General features: G+C 36.7%; 1 protein-coding gene across 3 annotated transcripts in view; it reads left to right on the forward strand.

Moving 5' to 3' along the window:
• Window positions 1–17,507, forward strand: part of USP15 (ubiquitin specific peptidase 15) — an 81,758-nt gene extending 64,251 nt beyond the window's left edge. For 2 of the 3 annotated variants that reach the window (XM_040552134.1, XM_040552142.1), the window contains 14 exons: window positions 5,801–5,974; window positions 6,363–6,521; window positions 7,199–7,423; window positions 9,360–9,443; window positions 9,534–9,628; window positions 9,806–9,994; window positions 10,816–10,931; window positions 11,052–11,327; window positions 11,625–11,695; window positions 12,069–12,184; window positions 13,983–14,132; window positions 14,533–14,636; window positions 15,214–15,302; window positions 15,601–17,507. In XM_040552134.1, coding sequence (XP_040408068.1) covers window positions 5,801–5,974; window positions 6,363–6,521; window positions 7,199–7,423; window positions 9,360–9,443; window positions 9,534–9,628; window positions 9,806–9,994; window positions 10,816–10,931; window positions 11,052–11,327; window positions 11,625–11,695; window positions 12,069–12,184; window positions 13,983–14,132; window positions 14,533–14,636; window positions 15,214–15,302; window positions 15,601–15,786 — 2,034 coding nt within the window. In that variant the 3' untranslated portion in view covers window positions 15,787–17,507. Of the gene's footprint in view, window positions 1–5,800; window positions 5,975–6,362; window positions 6,522–7,198; window positions 7,424–9,359; window positions 9,444–9,533; window positions 9,629–9,805; window positions 9,995–10,815; window positions 10,932–11,051; window positions 11,328–11,624; window positions 11,696–12,052; window positions 12,185–13,982; window positions 14,133–14,532; window positions 14,637–15,213; window positions 15,303–15,600 lie in introns of those variants that run through there. The other variant, XM_040552151.1, reaches the window with a different exon arrangement.
• The last annotated feature ends 3,387 nt before the right edge of the window (window positions 17,508–20,894 follow it).

Consider the following 20,894-nt stretch of genomic DNA (forward strand, 5'->3'; position numbering starts at 1 on the left):
ATCCAACCTGGCCTTGAACACCTCCAGAGATGGGGCATCCACAGCTTCTCTGGGCAGCCTGTTCCAGTGCCTTACCACCATCCAAGTGGAGAGTTCCCTCCTAACCTCTAATCCTAAATCTCCCCTCTTTCAGTTTAAAACTGTTCCCCCTTGTCCTGTCATCTGATTGAGCAAAGAGTCACTCTTTTTTATAAGCCTCCTATAAGTACTGAAAAGCCACAATGAGGTCACCCCGGAGCCTTCTCTTCCTTAGGCTGAACAGCCCCAGCTCTCTCAGCCTTTCTTCATAGGAGAGGTACTTCAGCCCTCTGATCATCAATGTTACAGCTATGATTTTATCCAAACAAAACATAATGCTTTTCACCAAAACCTCAAATTAGTATGTTTTTATTGTTCTGTTTCAGTTGCCATAGGCATACAGAGTCTGGGTCAGAGTGTATTAGCTGAATGTTTTTGTCACCACATCTGATACTAAGCTCTTCAGACAAAAGTAGGACAGACAGGTGTAAAGTAATTCACCTCTTCTTCTACAACTGGGATCTCTTTTTCAGTCAGTCAGCTCTTGGTCTCATATTAGGCAGCTGAAATAGGAAATTTTAGTGTCCCTTGTGTGAAATTTGTATTAAGTAGGGCAGCTCAAGAAGCATGATACCTATATGAACACCCAATGTTTGGCTTAATTTCATGATCTCATTGTCTCCTTCTCATTTCCACAGTTTACTGGCGTAATAGGTAATTTGCTTTGAAGTTTTATTGTCACTCCCATATAATATCCCCTATGAGATGTGAATAAGTATTTCCTGGTTACCTTAGTATCATAGGATAATGCAGATTAGAAGGGACTTTAGAAGGACACTGGTGCAACCTCCAGCACAAAGGAAGGTCAGATTTGAAGTCAGAAAGTGTTGCCAAAGGTTTTACCCAGTTGGGTCCTGAAAACCTCCAAGAAGGGAGGCTGCACAACCTCTTCGGGCAACTGGCTCCACTGTTTACTGTCCACATGGTGAAAACTTTTTACCTTGCATTGAACCAACAGAGGTTAAGGATCTAAGCCCATTGTTTCTTTTCCTCCCGCTATTTAACACTGTGAGGAGCCTGGTTCCATCTTCTCACTAATCTCTCTGTAGGTACTAAGAGGTTGCTGTTGGGTCCCCCTGAAACAGTTTCTTCTCCAAGCTGAACAAGCCTTGATGCTTCAGCATCTCCTCACAGGGCAAGTGCTCCAGCCCACTGTCTGTCTTGGTGGCCCTCTTTCTACATACGTTTTACTTCCTTTTTTATCAGTTAAACAATCAGATCCTCATAACTGTAAGAGTGTTCCAGTACTTAAGGTATGGTGTTAGAGGAGGATAGCTTGACTTTTTAGTTTTCAACCCATGTGGAAGTTTGGATGGACATGGATGACAGGTAGAATCACTAACAAGATAATAGTTTAGTGTTGGAATTAAAATATTCTAGTGAGGCTACAGAACTAATATGTATTGGGCTTACATGGCAGGGTTTTGGTAGTGGTGGGCTGCAGGGCTGGCCTTTGTGAGAAGAGTCAATCAGCTGCCCCATAAGGGCATCGTGACAAGGGCCAGTTTCAGCTGGCTCCAAAGGGACCTGCTGCTGGCCACAGCTGAGCCAGTGGGTGACGCTGGTTAGGCCTCTGGGAGAGGAGATTGAAGAAAGGGAAAAAAAAAAAAAACTGCTGGGCAGCAGCAGCTGGGAGAGTGACAAGCGAGAACCAGCCCTGTGGGCCCGAAGGTCAGTGCAGCAGTAGGGCAGGAGGTGCTCCAGGCACGCAGCAGCAGTTCCCCTGTGGCCTGTGGAGAGGCCCCTGGTGGAGCAGGCTGTCCCCCTGCAGCCCATGCGTCCCACATGGAGCAGATCTCCACGCTGTAGCCCGTGGAGGAGCCCCCGGTGGAGCAGGTGGATGTGGCCTGGAGGAGGCTGCGGCCCATGGAGAGCCCCCGCAGGAGCAGGCCCCGGGCCGGAGCTGCAGCCCATGGAGAGGAGCCCACGCAGGAGCAGGGGGTCTGGGGGGAGCTGCCGCCCATGGGGGACCCGTGCTGGTGCTGGGGCAGTTTGCTCCTGGGGGATGGACCCCGTGGTACAGAGCCATGTGGGAGCAGTTCTTGAAGAGCTGCTGCCTGTGGGCAGCCCCCGTAGGCTCAGTTCGGGCAGGACGGCATCCCGTGGGAGGGACCCCACGTGGAGCAGGGGCAGAGAGTGACCATGAAGGAGCGGCGGAGATGAAGTGTAGGGACTGACCGCAGCCCCCATTGCCCGTTCCCCTGCGGTGCTTGGGAGGAGGAGGTAAAATAAGGTAGATGGGAGGAAGGTGTTTTTAGTTTGCTTTTAGTTCTTCACTGCTCTAGCTTGTTAGTAATAGGTAATAAATTACATTAGCCTACTTGCGCTGAGTCTGTTTTGCCCTTGACAATAATTGTTGAGTGATCTCCCTGTCTTTATCTCATGTCCTTTTCATCATATTTTTTCCCCCATTCCTTTTGAAGAGGGGGAGTGAGAGAGCGGTTGTGGTGGAGCTCAGCTGCCCAGCTGGGTAAAACCACCACAGTAAAGCACTAAAAATAATCTTTATTGTTCGGTTTCCTGTGCTTCTTAATGCTTCCCACACGCTGCCAGTTACACCTATGCTTTCTAAACAGTGGACTCTGACAGTCTTTATAAATTGTTAGCTCTCCTTTTTGACTCAATAGTTTAGAGTTTTTATGGACTGTTCGTGTGCATGTACATCAACAGCGAGTACAGTGTTGCATAATGTAGCTGCATGAACCATTGTTTTGTCCAGTTGCATTGTTTGATCTAGATTTCTTGGAGGTTGATTATGACCCTCTCATAGTGATTACGTAAGCAGTTGTTATCTGCAGATTGTTCTGCTACAGATTTTTTTTTCCCTTTTCCAAGTAATTAATATGCAGTGTGGAACTCTAATTCCAATGTTAACCTTTGTCATGTTGAAGGCTGATACTTCTGTGGCTTGTCTTGTAGTTGGTGATTGGTCTTCGAGTTTCTGCATTGTTGCATTCTTTTTTTTTCTGTGATCACCCAGCTCAACTACTAGTTTGGGTTCAGAGAGTAAACACTTTTCTTTACAGAAGTTTTGTTGATTAAGTAAAGCTTATGGAGACTGCAGTGCCTGAAATTAAGTGCCATTCTGTTGACTTGTTAGTTCACAAAGTTTTCTGTAGTTTTACCATATTTGTTTAGCTATTGTTATTTTCTGTTATTCTTCATCCGTTGGTATATATGCTAGTTTACCTATCTCTGTGTTTTTGAAACAAAAAAAAACGTAGATTGAACAGAGCATGTAAGTCTGGTGACTTTGCTGTCTAGTAGATGGCCTTGGTTGTAATAACTCCTTTTAACTGGTGCTTTCTATAGGGCTTCCTTGATACCTACAATATATTACATCAGAAGGAGAAAATAAGAATATAGGCTTCCTTTCAAATTGGCTTCTGGATGCTTTGTTTCCCCTTCTGGTGTTAGTCATGATCTTAAACAGGCCTTCTTTGCCAGCCTTTTCAAGTAAACATGCTTGCAGTTATTTAGCTTTGTCAATTATGTTGATATGTTATGCATCAGTGGATATGTGGCCAACTGTATTAGTTCCTTTAGGAGTTACTCTTCTAAAACTTGTGGTATCTGAGATTGTAGAAAAGATGGCAGCTCTACATCTCAGAAATTGCCATGTTCAGGTAGATACTTGTGCATTCCAGTTCTTCTGTTAATGTCATCTTACATTGGAATGTGGAAATAGTTATAAAGAAAAAGGGAAATGTACTATAGTAATCTTCCTGCCTTGTATGTACAGATATAAATGAATATTCTGAGAAAGAGACAAAACTAATTTTTCAGGTGAAAAGTGGAAAAACATATATTTGGGTTTTTTGGTGAAACAACACACTGTCAGCACATTAAGTGTAGTGCTTTACTAAAAATATATAGAAAAATTTGCTATTTCTGCATTATTTAGTTCCTTGTTCTGGACATTCCTCACACTAAGCTGATCAGCTGAACTGATTTGATCTCCTAAACCAGCCCAAAAGTAATCCAGACCAGAAGAAAAGTGAGGAGGAAAAATAGTTTTTTGACAGGTTAGTGAGATAAATATGTTTATTGTGCAATCAGATGACTATCAGAACCAGCAGAGAACATGCATTTTTACATGAGCTGTAGTTTATAGTTAGTTTAGCATTGTTTGCACTGTACAGTTTCCAGTTATCTGGCAGAACTTGGAAGTCAACCCACTCATTCAGGTTGATACTAAAAATAATCTGTTGAAAGCTCTGACCATTTCTCTGTGGCTTTGAAAGACCAAGTGTTTCTCTAACTCTTAGCTGTGTGGATCGGTTCAGAACTGACGACATAGGTCTGTGAGGTCGGGGGATCTTGGGATGACCACTAACAGGAATAAAACCTCTTTGCCATTTGGCAAGAGAAAAATGAGCTTTTGTCAGCGCTCTGTCCACAAGGGCCCATAACATAAGGATATTTTTTGTAATGTTCATGGCTTGTGAAAGCCTCAGATTATGAGGGAAAGAGAGGAAGGAGTGTGAAATGGCCATGAAACTCAGCTTTCTCTAGCATATAACTGTTTTTTCTTTGAAATATTTCACAAGTGTAACAGGCAAAAAATAGAATAACTTTTTTTGCCCTGCTTAATAAACTTGTAATTCTGCCAGTCTCAGTTGTTGCATCTTGCACAGTAATGTATGTGGACCAAAATTTTTGTGTCCCCCCACCCTTTTTTTTTTTACAGAGAGGCAGGTGAGACTGATGAAATATCTGATCTTTCTTAGAATCTTTAATAGAATAAAGAATGCAGAAAGCCTAATAATATGTGATGAAAAAACTTCGTTAAATCTATAATGCTGAGGCATTTCTGAGTGCTGGAAACATTGTTTGTGGTGTTTTTTTCAAAATGCAAGGAGTAGCACACACAAATTCAAAGTGGTTTCCTAAAATTGTAAATGATAGTGCAGTGATTACATCCTGTTATTTCTAAGTGCTGTCAGAAAAGAGAAACTGGTACAGAAGATAAATGATTATCTCAGTCTAAACTAAGGCCCCTGCTTTCCTTGAGCTACTTTTAGCAATGAACAGCTTCACAAAATTTGAAAGAACATGTTTCACAAAACTTAAAAGAACATAGAAAGGGCTGCACTAATTCTGATCCAGAGTCTGGTCCATTCAGCGTAGTTTATTGTTCTCAACAGCATCCAGAAGCAGATGTCTAGGAGGAGAAGGAATTGGGCAAACATCCTCACGTTCCCTTCCTTCCTACCCCTGCCAAAAAGTGTTTCCAACAATTTCCAGCTCACTTTTTTTCTGAATATTGCATACTTTGATTTAATAAGCCCCACTGGCAATCTTTTCCAAGTACTTTTTATTGTCGCTGACACCTTGTAACTTTGTGCATTTATAACATCTTTCAGCAAGGAGTTTCATAGTGCTGCTATTCATTTGTCAAGAACCACTTTCTGTTTGTTTTGAACCTGGATAGAAATTATGTTGTCACACTGTGGTTGGTTGGTTTACTGTATAAAACAAATTCTGACATAAAGCTTTCAAGAAACATCATCCATACGTGACTTGTGATGATAGCCATAGCCAGTCTTGGTTTAAAATCATTATTTCTGGAAAATATATATATATTTTTTTCCTTTCTGGCACTAACCATTACAGTTCAAAGTATTTTTTATGACTACTTTAGCAAACTTCAAACATTGTATTTTTTGTTTTTTTTAGAACTAATTCAATCATTCTAAAGATTCTGTATTTCTATTTACAGTGTCTGAGCAACACCCCTCCTCTTACAGAATATTTTCTCAATGATAAATACCAAGAAGAGTTGAATTTTGACAATCCTTTGGGAATGCGGGGTGAAATAGCAAAATCTTATGCAGAGCTCATCAAGCAAATGTGGTCAGGAAAATACAGTTACGTTACCCCAAGAGCATTTAAGGTTAGTATGGAATTTAACCTGAATGTAAAATGTTAGGTTTGTTTTTGTAGTTTAAGCATTCAAAACTTACAAAAATGTGCAACAATAAGAATTTGCAGTAATATTCAACTGTGTGTTGTCCATTCATGTATTTAAATATATATCCAAGTGGGTTTTTTTTTGTTGTTGTTTGTTTGTTTTTGTTGTTGTTGTTTTGTTTTAACAAACAGTTAATTGTATCAACTGTCATTGTGGTTTGGTCTTTGTAAATTAATTTTGATTTCCTGTCTGCATTGAAAATCTTATCTTCTTAAAGTTTTGTCTTTTCAACTTTATGCTGTAGCATCTCAGAAGTAGCTGTTCTGTATAATAATTAAGATGCTAGAAGTATTTCTGTTTCTCTTTTTAGACACAAGTGGGACGATTTGCACCACAGTTTTCTGGTTATCAGCAACAAGATTGTCAAGAGCTACTGGCTTTTCTCTTGGATGGCTTACATGAGGATTTGAATCGAATTAGGAAAAAGCCTTATATTCAGTTAAAAGATGCAGATGGGAGACCAGACAAGGTAGTATTTTTGGTGTTTGACTTCTTGGTTTTAGTCAAAGCTATAAGTTGCAAGACACTTTTGCATCATTGTGCGTTGAAGGGTTGGGACATTGATGAGGAGTAGCTTTTTCTGGAAGAGACTTCAGAAAATAAGCCAAGACCTTAAAGTGGAGATCTTACTCAAGTATATGTGTACACTTCTATTTTATTTGAAGGGAAGCGAGGGAGGTTTTAAATGCTTTTTGTTCAATTCAGTGCTGAGTTCAGTTGGAAAAACAATTTCCATTCTGTTGTTCCTTTATTTTTATGTCTGTAGTATGCAGTGTTCTGTCTTCAAGACTCCTAGTTCAGGGAAACTCCTCTGGCATTGAGCTACAAACATACAAGTTATTACTCTCGTACTATGAGGAACTACAGATGGGATTTTTAGTTTTATGTTCTTATGTCCTGCCCCAAGCCTCTTGAAGTCTCTCTCAGGATTTGCGATGCCCAAAACTGAAAGGATCTCTGTCCTAGGAAAAGCATATGTCATTTGAACTGTGATCTTGGTATAGTAACATACCTTACAGAGTTCTTTGGAGTAAGATTTCAATGCTTTGGTGGTAACTGAGAATGTTCCATCAACACCATAATTAGTAATTCTTGCTATTCGTTTGCTACTGCTGTATCATAACCCAAAATGTGTTTTAATTACAGGTGGTTGCTGAAGAAGCCTGGGAAAACCATTTAAAACGAAATGATTCCATCATTGTAGATATATTTCATGGCCTTTTTAAATCCACCCTAGTCTGTCCTGAATGTGCTAAGATTTCTGTAACCTTTGATCCATTTTGTTATTTGACACTTCCATTACCCATGAAAAAAGAACGCACTTTGGAAGTTTATTTAGTTAGAATGGATCCACTAGCTAAGCCTATGCAGGTAAGCCTCTTAGTTTATGTGTGAAATGCCTGATTCATGCAGCATTAACAATGAATCTGAGCTCCTTTATATTGCTAAAATTTACAAGTACAAAAAAGCAAATCCAACAAATTTTTAGTTTTCTGACATATGTTCTGAAATGCCACTTAGAATGTCTGAGGAAGACTATAAATATGTTCTTACATTTCTATCCATTTTAAAGAAGATACTGGTAATTTATTTATGGCTGTGTTAATAAGGTTTCTTAATCTTTAAAATATATGTTTTCTTCATTTTTGATTTTAATGTTGCTATAATGGATTTATATGTTTTTAAAAAATATATAGGCTTAATCCAGACTTAATTTCTGAGTTTATTAGCCTCAAAGGAAAAATATCAGAGGACTGGTGATGTGATGCAAAAAAAAAAAAAAAATGAAAAAGGGGGATAAAATGTGTTAGGTTGTCCTGAATTCCCCATGCTGTCTTAATAGTCAAACTATGCTTTGACTTAATAGTCAAAATAAAAATTTTTAGATGGGATTTCTTTATAAAATAATCTCAGTTGCCTAATTTTTTGGAAGGATAGCATTGCACACCTAAGAATGGCATGAAAAAATGTACATAGATTAATGGTAACAAAATAATAATGAAATGGTTCTAGCTGTAAGGAAAGATAGGTGAAATAAAATAATACACACTTTAGGCAGACTTGCAGAAATGCTTTAGTGTTCTCAAAGGCAATATGAGTTAGGGAGATCAAAGGTAAAGGAGCAGGTATTAACTAATGGGAGATGCGTCTGCTAGCAATTCAGTAAGTTATGAGAACAGGATATATTTTATTAAGGAAAAAATAAATAAACTTGGGGTGTAATCTGACTGGATTTGCACAAGCGATGGACAATATTTGAAGATAACCCCTGTATGACATGAGATAGTAATGCAGGAATGAATAGAGATTGACTCATAAAAGTGCACCTGAACTCATGCTCTTTCCAAATGATAAGACTTAATGAGATACCAAATATATGCTGTATGTGTTAATTAATTACAAAGTTATAATGCCTTATTTCTAATTTTGTTTATATCTAATTAATTGTGTCTTTATTTACTATGCAAATAACTCAGCTATTTGGAGTTTCATTACCAACTGCAAATGTACTGCACTAAGAAGCCACAGAGAGGTTTTCTCTGACTGTTAATTATCAGGTTCTGTTTCTGCAAATGAAATTATGGAGTTCAGCCATTAGCATTGCATTCCAGGCAGAAAGTACCAACGAAAAAGCTGTTAACACAATAGCAATCCATGCGGCACTTTCAGTAAAGGCCATTGAGATATTTTGAGAATCAGTGGCTAAGACTAGTAATCAGGAAAGAATTCCAGAGTATAACCATCGGGGGGGGGGTGGGGGAGGGGGAGGAGATATTCTGCATTTTCCTACCAAAAACTTTTGGCTTTGGTTTTAAGAATACACAAAATAATGCTTCACTTTTTTTCTCTTTCCTTTCTTACGAAGTTTAGGCCAAAATGTTTTCGTAGGACAAGTTAAAATAAAAATAAATTCTGGTAGTATTTTATAAACAATTTGTATTGTGTTCCGAATTAAAGAATATAGTCAACAGCATGCATAATATTTAGGTGCCTAAATAAGTAGATGCTGTTGAAGTACAAGTAGTTGGTGCTGTTAGGTCTTCTTATGGAGAAAATAAAATCTGAAAAAGCACTTTATAGACCAATAAAAGCATTCAAAGTGTGCAATTTTGTATAAGTTGTGATGGTAACTAAGTTTTCAACATCTTACTGAATTTGTTAGTTGATTTAAATACTTTGTACCTTAAGTTCAAGAATGAAAGATGTGTATGAAGTATACTGAACATGTATTAAGGGTTTTTTTTGTTTGTTTTTCTCATGTATCTTTGATCTATTAGGAATTAAAGTGATTTTTTTTTTTTTTTAGTACAAAGTAGTTGTTCCAAAAATTGGAAATATATTGGATCTTTGCACAGCATTGTCAGTTCTGTCAGGTGTTGCTGCAGATAAGGTGAGAATAATTTCTTATATGAAGGCACAACATTGAACACTTTAACGTATATCAACCTGATTTAATCATACATACTCCTTTTTCTTTTAGATGATTGTTACTGATATATACAATCACAGGTTCCACAGGATATTTGCCATGGATGAAAATTTGAGTAGTATTATGGAACGTGATGACATTTATGTGTAAGTACAGATTACATGCTTCATGACTTTTTTGCAGTTTTAGTTATTTGCATAAGATTAAAACCTAAACATAAGATAAAGACACATTATGTCTTTTTTATTATTTTCTTCAGTTTTTTCCCTTGTAGTCTTTTAAATAATAATTATCCTTTGTTTACATTTTTTTTTCCTTTTTAGGTTTGAAATTGCTATCAATAGAACAGAAGATACAGAACAAGTTATAATTCCTGTTTGTTTAAGGGAAAAGTGCAGGCACACCAGCTACAGCCATAGTGGTTCTTCACTGTTTGGTCAACCTTTTCTCATAGCAGTGCCTAGAAACAACACTGAAGATAAACTGTATAACTTGCTGCTGCTAAGAATGTGGTAAGGTTATTGTTTAAAGAAAAACACAAAAGAAAAATGCTAATAGTTAGAATCAGTAGGTACCTATTTTTTACATGCATTGCTAACAAATTGATTAGATTTCAGTAATTTTTTTATTTGCTTTCTGCTAAATATATTAAATCTCAAATTTTAGCCACTTGAGATATGAATTAGTGTGGATTTTAATTTGTGGGTTTTTGTGTTAGCTTAACCTCATCCAAAAATTGAGAGGTAGGTGGAGAGTTAATTTGTCAGTTTACAGAAGTAATTCATATCTGTTAGGTCTTGGTGAAACAGAAGTTGTTTTGTCAGTTAGTTTGCTGTGGTTACACCTCCTGTATCTACTATACAAGTTTCTATACTAATTTATATTATAAAACTGTATGGTAGGCACTTTTTCAAACTAGACTGGACTAAGTGTCATTATATGGAAGAAATTAGTTGTATAACCTCCAATTGAAATTTATGCTTAATTTTCTGTTGATGTAACTTTCCCCATAAGTGAACCCATATATTTCTTATTTTAAAAATATGGTTAATTAACAGTAAAAGATGTTGTTGCTCATCAAATAAAAACTGATAGAAGAGTCAAGTTTTATAAAATCAAATAACTGCCAAAAATGTGAGATCATAGACCAACAGAATTTCAGATGTGCTTGTAACAATAGACGTGTTAGGCAGTAGGTTTATTTATTCTGAATAAATCAGAAAGGATTGCAGGAATACAGTTCATTATAAAGGATTTGCTGTAACCATTTAATTCTCTGGCTTGAACAATAAAATCATTGAATCTAAGTGTTGCTTTCATTTGTTACATTTAGCCGGTATGTAAAAACATGCACTGAAAGTGAAGACACTGAAGGATCCCTACATTGCTGTAAGGACCATGGTATCAATGGTAATGGCCCAAATGGAATACACGAAGAAGGTTCTCCAAGTAAGACTGAATATCCAAACTTGTACAGTATTTTGTGTTCAATTTGAAATTGAAGTTAATTATGTATTGTCTTTCAATTATTGTTATTCTGCCTCATTTCTCCCTCCTCAATTGTTTCAGGTGAAATGGAGACAGATGAACAAGATGATGAATCCAGCCAGGATCAGGAACTTCCTTCAGAGAATGAAAACAGCCAGTCAGAAGACTCAGTTGGAGGTGACAATGACTCTGAAAATGGATTATGTACTGAGGATACTTGCAAAGGTCAACCACTCACGGGACACAAAAAGCGATTGTTTACATTCCAGTTCAATAATTTAGGCAATACTGACATAAATTACATCAAAGATGATACCAGGCATATTAGATTTGATGACAGGCAACCTAGGCTTGATGGTAAGTCACAGGGAACAGGTTGGGCAACATTTGATTCTGATGCTTTTTTCTCACTTCCACAGAATAATGTTTCATTCTCTCTGTATGCTATTTGATAAACTTTTTAAGAGAAAATTCTGTAGAAATAATTTGTTCTTGTAATTAGGTCTTAGAAATGAAGAAATTGTGTGTACTTCAGTTTTTCATCTTAAATTCATGTCAGCCTTGTTTAATTTATTTCAAGTGTTTGCCCAAAGTTGATACAATTTGATATAAAACAAGAAGTAAAATTAAGATAAAACATCTTTTTAATCTTAGAAAGATCTTTCCTTGCTTTGGATTGGGATCCCGAACTGAAGAAGAGATACTTTGATGATAGTGCAGCAGAGGTAAGCTTTTCATGTTGCTCCCCTTTCCATCACTAATAAAATTTAAATGTGAAAAATACAACTTACTTATTGTGGCATAGAGATAGTAAAACTCTTCAAAAGAAGCAGCTACGGTATCTTTTTTTTTTTTCATGTTATTGATAGTAAATGTTACCATAAATAAACTTCATTTACACATGTAAGTAATTACCAAATCTGAGGCTTACAAATTTAGAAATAAATCTGAAACTGTGAAAACTACTTTTGCTTGAATGGTTTCTGATCAGTTTTTCCATATATAGGAGCTATGTAGTTACTGTTCATAGTAAGACGACATCACTAAAATGAGTTTTGTTTCATTTGTTCTCTTAACTCAAGAAATACTTCTCTTTAGGATTTTGAAAAACATGAGAGTGTGGAATATAAGCCTCCCAAAAAGCCTTTTGTGAAATTAAAAGATTGCATTGAGCTGTTCACAACAAAGGAAAAACTAGGTGCTGAAGACCCATGGTAAGGACAAAACATTAAAATTTTCCCATTCTGTGGTTTGTGTTTCTCAAATTTATTCAAAAACAAATGTTATCACAGATACCTAATTGATTTCTTATGGTCTTTCTGAATCTTTCCATATATTAAATTCCTATCATAGTTATACTCTAAAATAATATTATATATTAATTCACTGTATAACTAAAAGTTGTCACTGTATATGGAAGGTCATATTTGTATGGGAGATGATTATTCAGAATTAGAAGGAAGGGTGAGATCCATAAGATATCATAACCTGTGAAATGTGATCCACAGTGAATTAATAAATACTGTGCCAGGGATAATACAATGGGTTAAACAAGTATTCTTTTCTGAGATGGGAAAGGTTGGTGCATACTAGAGGTCTTTTATGCAAATATATAAATTGCTTTGCATAAAATATGAAATAGGGATGTGCTTCAACAACAGACTTAAAGAATGGTGTATGTCTGTAATCAGTAGAACATTTCAAATTCATGTTCCAATCATATGCCATTAACTTTTTGGTAGAGACTGTTGTTGTGATTCATGGTTGTTCCAAATTCTGAATTGGAAGGATGTCGGAATATTTACAATTACAGGATTCTTCAGTAAGATCATCCTTCTCCAGGATTGTTCTAATAGTTAAGAGTCCTCCTTAACACCTGAAGCTCAGAATTCAGTTTGAAAACAGGGTCTGCCACCTCTTTTGTGGATACTTAAAAGTTTTGGAGAATTCCAAACTTTTTTAACCAGAGATCCTCCTTTATTTTGGGCAGGGGAGAAGGCTGACTCAAAACGTCTCATTTTTTCTAGGTTGAGTAGATTATATAACACTGGACAAACTATTTGAGATACCGTATAGCTCAAGTACCATGAAGTGCTTCCATTTTTGCAACACATTTTAAGTAGAGTGTTGGAAATCAAAAATAAAATAAAATACTGGTACTGCTGAAGTAGAGCAGCTGCTTCTGGATACATTTCACAAGAAGTCATTCATCACATTTTTTTCTTGATTTGTCTGGTCTTCCCAGGTCTCATCACTCCTAGTCTAGTGATATTTGTATTGCAGATATCCTCGGACAAATGAGAACACAGTTCCTCAGTCACAGCCTTCCCTTACAATTAGTGCAATGCAGTCTTTTGCAGCCCTTCCTAATTGAGGGCTCATCTTCTTTTCCTAGATCTTTCTTGTTAGATACCAAGAAGTAGAATATGCATAGGCAGCTTTACAGAAGAGTTGTTTTCATGCATGATTCTTACTTACTTTCCTCCCTGAGCCTTAGTTCTTGAAAGATTCAAGTATTCAAGTAGGGAGCAGAAACTTTTATTATAAGTCACAGCCTTTTTAGCACTTGCCTAATTAGAGAATAAATATAGAGAGCTTTTGCAGGTTCCAGTAGTCATTTTAGTGGTGAGGGGGATGGGATGGGAGATGGACGGATTTGAAAACTGAAACTTGGAAGAACCACAGTTGCCTGTTAATTATGGACTCGCTTGTACTGAGTTTTCCTGACCTTTTGTCTTAATGTGAGAAAACTGCTTTAAGTAAAGACTACAGAGACTACTATAGGAGAAGAGATTGCTGTAGTGGAGGGTGATACTAATGTGTTTTAAACACTGTTAAGCTTCACTGTAAGCCTTCTTGCACAGCAGTATCTTGTGTTTTAAACTACAAGTGGTATCAGTGTGTATAAGCTTTTGCTCATTCAGTTCCTCCCATGTTTCTGGCTTTCTCTATAGCAATGTATTGAACATATATATGGACTGCAGTTATTTAATTAGTATGTTTTTCTTTTAGGTATTGTCCAAACTGTAAAGAACATCAGCAAGCTACCAAAAAGTTAGACTTGTGGTCACTTCCCCCAGTACTGGTAGTTCATCTGAAGCGCTTTTCCTACAGCAGATACATGAGGGACAAGTTGGACACATTGGTTGACTTTCCAATAAAGTAAGAAACCTAAGTGTTTTGGTGCTAGAAGGGTAACAGCATGACTAGGACATATGTTTAATCCAACAAGTGTGTAGAATGTTTTTGTTCTCAGCTTCCACGCATGGATCCAGTAACTACTGATGATAAAATGCTTGTAGGTGAAAAGTATGAATTTTATAAAAATATAATTAGAGTAGGTAAGTATGGAAGAACTGTACCAAGCATTTGGGGTAAGATTACTGGTTCTGGTTCCACACTTCAGATTGAAAGAGATGCACTGTCAGTATGGTGTGGTATATGCACATTTTGTGGAAAATGTAAAGTAAAGGGCTCAAAGACCACTAAAATGCGAAATGGATAAATATATAGAGAGAGATAACTAGTATTTTAATTTATTTTTATTTGTGTTTTTTAACAGTGACTTGGACATGTCAGAGTTCCTTATTAATCCAAATGCAGGGCCTTGCCGCTACAACTTGATTGCTGTCTCCAACCACTATGGAGGAATGGGAGGAGGGCATTGTAAGTTATTTCAAGTATAATCATTTTACATATCAACTTTTTATGTTTATTTAAATATCGATCATTTTCAGTCAATGGCATTTTTTAATGATTGAAGGATAGTTTTTTTTCATTACCTTGAAATGTTTTCACGGGTGTTCTAATAAAAAAACTATATGAAATGAGCTTTCAAGGATAATTGTAGTCCTTTTATGCTTCTAGTTATGGATATTGTGAAAAGAGAAAGGTTAGGAGATTCATAAGAGCTACTGTAGTCTGACAATTTATTTTGTCTTACTCGTCTGTATTTTTGTACATTGTACATCTCATTGAAAGGAGAGAGAAAAATGAAAAAGTGACTGAGGGTTTTTATTTCAACTCTCCTTTCTCTATATACATTCTCCTTAGAAGGGGAATGTTATTGGTTAAGTGTTGTTTAAAAGAATATAAAAAGTGTTAAATTGTAGACTTTCTAATAGTGATAACAGATTTTTAGTAGTTAGAAGTCAAGTGTTTGACAATTACAAACTGTAGCAACTGATTGCAGTAGATCTAAGAAGATACAAAGTCCTTAAACATTGCACTTTTGTTGTTCTAGATACTGCTTTTGCAAAAAATAAAGATGATGGAAAATGGTACTACTTTGATGACAGTAGTGTGTCAACTGCATGTGAGGACCAAATAGTGGCAAGTACCTTTTGCTTTTCTAAAACTGACACTGTTGATGATACTAACTTGAGGGAAGAAAAGCAAAGTGTTAGTCATGAACCTTGCAGTAAATTTGTAGGGAGTAGTTTGTGTCGTTTTAAAGGACCATGCAAAATAACAATTGTTCGCGTCAACATGCAAAAATAACCTATTATGAAAGCTTTGTTTTTCTATATAATTTTACCTTATGGGCCTAGAAGGAGAAAAAGAAAAAAAGACTGATTTAAAATGTTTTGTCTGGAGTCTCATCAGCATATTATACTCTTCTCTTTTACAGTCCAAAGCAGCATATGTGCTCTTCTACCAGAGACAGGACACAATCAGTGGAACTGGCTTTTTTCCTCTTGACCGGGAAACTAAACAAGGTGCTTCAGCTGCCACAGGCATCCCATTAGAAAGTGATGAAGACAGCAATGAAAATGATAATGATATAGAAAATGAAAATTGTATGCACACTAATTAATGGAAGAACTAGAAGCCATAAAAGAGACTTTCTTACTGGGGATACCTATTGAAAGAGTGAAATTGCCCAACAAATTAAAAATAAAAATCTGAGATGGGGAATTTCAGATAACAGAATGTAAATCTTTATTACATTTTAACATGTGCAGTACTTGAAGTGAAACAATAAAACCTTTAACAGAAATTGTCTCTAATGCATTTAGTCTTGTATTCACAAGCTATATATAGGAAATCACAAATAAACCCCTTTTAAGTTTTCTGCTGCTGTTCTGATGGATTATGTTTTCTTTTGTTTTGGATGTGAGTTAATAACTAAAATGTTAAATCTGTGGACTTCTGACATTTATTTTCTTAGTACTGCAAGAATACTACTGCCAAGTCTAGTTCCTAGATGAATACATTCATGTACCTTAGGCTGTCACACAGACTACGAATAAAAATGTCATAAATATATAAGCAGTAGTTTTCTTGAAACATCAAATTTTTGTTTCTCCCTAAAAATTAATATTTTTTTTAAAATTCGATCATGATAGAAGAAATAGCTTGAAAAGGTGTTTTAACCTTTTGTGATATAGTTGAGCATCCAGAATATTACGTTCACCTTACTGCTGCTGTGGAACAGGTTCTGGATGTCATGCTGCATTAACAAAAAGATTTTCAATTAAATGTAAGTATCCTTTGTTGCTTGTTGGAATCTATGCTGCAGACATAATTCCTGTTATCTTGCTTATAAGACATGCATAATTTTAATCTGATGTCAGTCCAAAATTTAAAATTGTGCTGTAAGTTCTCTCCCCAGTTTTCATAGTCTGACAGCTTGCAAACTACTCTGTAATAGGGTCAGATTTAATAGTATTCTGTATCAATAGTAATGACTGTGCATCGGGCTTAGATGAGATTTTTTTCAATATAACCTGCCTTTAAATTGTTAATGAACAAATTGGTTTTAAAGGTAGGCCTGTTAATTTTCTTTGTGTGTTCCTGATGGAATTCACCATAGCCTTACTGCATATCTGAAAAGGTAACTCATTATAATAAGAGAATTGGCATTTGCATGTTCAAGTCAGAACCTGTACAGTATATAAGGCATAAAAACTTCAAATTGGATTTTAGTTGACTATGTTCAGGGGTCCAGGATGCCAAAATAAGTGTGACAGTTTGAAACATTTTTTTTAATTTGCTGCTTTCCCTTTGATCTAGTTGGAAGAATGTATTGTTGATTTGTATACAATACTGCCTTTGAGAGGAACCCTTAACTGCAGGGGCACACTTCACATATCTACTACCTGGAGAATCGCTTTGTGTCCCACTGTTTAAACAGATAATGAAAAAAAAAAAGCAAAAAGTATGATGTTCTTCACTTGAACTAATCAAATACAATAGGTTATAAATTGTGTATTGTAAATAAAAGTTCACTCTGTGAGTGCACATTTTGGTAAATTATTTATTTATGTTAGCATTAAAAAGTTTAAAAAATTGCATTTGACCAGGATATAACTGAGGTATGTTGGACATGGCTTTGCTTTATACCTTGATATTAAAACTGGTGTTTCATCCTGGTATTTTAAAGCTGCTTTGAGTTTTGTTTTTTTTTTTTTTTTAATGTAAACTAACCTCCTGCATGACAGAGGTTAAAATTTTGTCTGCACTTGAGTTCACTTGGGTTTACATTTGAAATGCGCATGTTTATTTATACAGATTTCAATAAAGCTATTCAAGGCCTTATTTAGTCTTTCAGTTTCTTACAAAAACTTTCACCACAGTATTTGTGTAGTGGGTAGTCTTTGTCTAACAGAAGATTTCTGTTATCATCAGTTACAAAATGGCTATTTAACTACCAACACAGAATAAGATTAATAGTAAATAGTATGTGTAAAACATTCTGTTCTGTCATTGTCTGGTTCTAAAAAGCATTTATAAGGAAAAAAAAAAAAAGATCATGTGATAAATAAAATTAAAGAATACTGTAATAATTATCAAGTGGGGAAGATATTAACCCTGAATTAGTTTGTGGAATGAGGCAATAATATTTAAGATTGGACAAACTGACATGGTGGGGAAAAAATGGTCTAAGTTTTTTGCTTAAAACCTCATATTTAGGTGTAGAATATAGCAGCCCAGTACAAAATTAAGTACAAAATGAAAACAACTCATCAGGTGAACTTGCTAATGTTAATAAGAACACTTGAGAGAGGATGATGTGTGGAGTAGAGAAAGCAGTGCTGGAGAAGTAACCACCTCTTTGAATACCACACACAAATGTACTTTCCTACAGAAGGCCCCGTTCATTCATATTCCCATTGGTTTTCCTATGTCACGTTAGCCTCTACCTTCCTTAGAAGAGTTTGTATTTTATTTCTGTTGATATTGTAACTTGAAAGAAATTTTCCTAGAAGCTCCATTGCTAGATGTATGTGCCAAATAAATAGTACCAGACTGCCTGAGCACCAGGTGTAAAATGTGTTCACACATCAAAGATTCATGGAAGGGTTTAGGTTGGAAGGGATCTCAGACCATCTAATCCAACCCATGGGACACCTCCCACTAGACCAGGTTGCTCAAAGCCCCATTCAGCCTGGCCTTGAATACTCCCAAGGATGGGGCATCCACAGCTTCTCTGGGCAGCCTGTGCCAGTGCCTCACCATGCTCATCATGAAAAATGTCTTCCTTATATCCCATCTATATCTACCTTCTTTCAGTTTAAAGCCATTGCCACATACCCTGTCACTATAGACCCTGATAAAAAGTCTTTCTTATATATATTGAAGGACTGCAATAAAGTCTCCTTGGATCCTTCTCTTCTCCAGACTGAACAACCCCAACTCCCTCAGCCTGTCCCCATAGGAGAGGTGCTCCAGCCCTCTGAGCATCCTCATGGCCCTCCTCTCAACTAGTTCTAACAGGTCCATGTCCTTCTGGTGCTGGAGGCCCCAGAGCTGAACACAGCACTCCAGGTGGGGTCTCACAAGAGCAGAGCAGAGGGGGACAATCCCCTCCCTCGCCCTGCTGGCCACACTGCTTTTGAAGCAGCCCAGGACGCAATTGGCTGTCTGGGCTGTAAGTGCCCGCTGATGACTTAGGCTCAGTTTTTCATTCGCCAGTATCCTCAAGTCCTCTGCAGGGCTGCTCCCAATCCACTCATCACCTGGCCTGTGTTGATATTGAGGATTGTCCCAACTCAAGTCCGCAGGAAATCTTCCCTGAAGAGAATAATCAGAACCCCGGTTTTAGATGGAGGTGTCATGAAATCAGAGTTACTTTGTCCAGTAATTCAGATTTCTTATAGATATAGATGAAATTTAACCACTTTCACCAGAATTCATTCAGACTGTTGACAAAGGAGGAAAAAATCAACACTGCGAATGTCTTTCATGGATCTGCCACCGATACCAAAGGGCTGCAAAGCCCTTTCAAAAAGATGATACCAAGACAGTAAAATACCTGTTTTAATGTGTTTTTGATAGAGATGCTGATTGTTACAACACAATGTAAGTCTTCTCTGCTTCTACCTGCCCAGTATTCTATCTATATATACACCAAGTGATAAAGTACTTACCATTTCTAAAAGCTTTATCATACCTATTTGATGATCCTTCCTTCTCTCCCAACTTAATTTCAGGATACCCTGCTAACTTTTGGTGTAACATAACCATGTTAGTCTCAAAGCAATTTTTAACTATTTATATTTAATTTTCATGATTTCTCTTTGTGCTTCAGACCTGAAAGAGGGCTTATGTGGCTAAGGACACCTAGTTCCCCCCTGATATATTGGTTGGTCTTACATCAGTTCTATAATGCTTCTTTGGAGGCTGCCAGAATGTTAAGATATGGAAACTCAATTTGAGTTTGAAAATTAGAATCTTGATTCAAATTTAGTTAGTTAGTTTGCCTGAGAGGAGAGGACTGTGACTGAATTACTTTATGTGAACAGTATCTACACATACTACTTAGTCCTCAATAACAAGGTCAAGAAGATCCTATATAGGTAGCTCATACTCCATTTTTTCCTCATTCTTGCAAACAAAAATATTGGTGACATTAATATTTGTGTTTTCCATGAGATTCCTCCTCTTTTTAAGAGCCCAACCTGACATCAGCAACTACAATAAAGAGCCTTGGTCCCTTAAAATAGGTGCCTACTCTTGGTTCTTATTGCATGGTTTAAGATTTTCTTAAGTCGTAGGTTTGAGTGGTTGTCATTGAAGAGATCTGGAGCTTGTTGCTGCAGTTTGCATGTGGCCGCATATTTCCCTATCTAGTTAGTTGTTAGACATCTGGTTAGGAAACTAATTTTTTTCATACTGCCTTCCACTGGAGGCAGGTGGTGAGAAGTCATTGCAGCAGCCCAAGCACGATACCGTTGTAACCCAGCTGTTCTTTCCAGATCATAGTTGCTTTAAGTTTGTGTGACCTGAGAGAAAGAAACTCTTTTTTCTCCCGCTCTTTTTTTATTTCTTGATGCTCCCTAAATGACTTGTGTTGTCTGGGAAAGAGAACAGGACGCACAGAGACACATGTACATACATGTTTAACATGCTGGGTGAAAAGATTCCAGGAAGCTTTCTTGAGCTAACGCAATTTTCCTATAGCAATGGCAACTGTGAAGATTCATTATTGTGAATCTTGTTCTTCGTTAAGTGCTTGAGGGTCTTCTTTGGAAGTGAAAGACAGGCTCACTTTTTTCTTTTAGAGCCTGTTCCCAGCAGACCTTCTCAAAATGCCACTTTCATAATCTGGGAGAGGAGGCAGAAATTTCATGAGGATTCTGTATTTTAGGACATTTTATAAGATGCCCAGGCTAACTTTTGGAAGTTCTTGGAAAATGTCAATTAGAAAAAAAAATAGATATTTTAGTTTCTAAGAGACGTTCTGTTATTTTTAACTTGACTTCTAACACACTGAGTTTGTAAGCTTCCTAACCAGACATGAAAATCAATGACTTTCCTATGTGAATGTCTCAAAGGTTTCCGGGAATTTAGTCAAATTGTTAGTTTGGTAAAATTATTATGTATTCACACATAATTCATTCGGTGTGGACATGCTTAAAATTAAAACTACAGAAAGATCATTATCCTTTACAATGTCTATCAAAAGCTATTGGCACTCAC

This window comes from Cygnus olor, chromosome 1, assembly GCF_009769625.2.
Source record: "Cygnus olor isolate bCygOlo1 chromosome 1, bCygOlo1.pri.v2, whole genome shotgun sequence".
NCBI lineage: Eukaryota > Metazoa > Chordata > Aves > Anseriformes > Anatidae > Cygnus > Cygnus olor.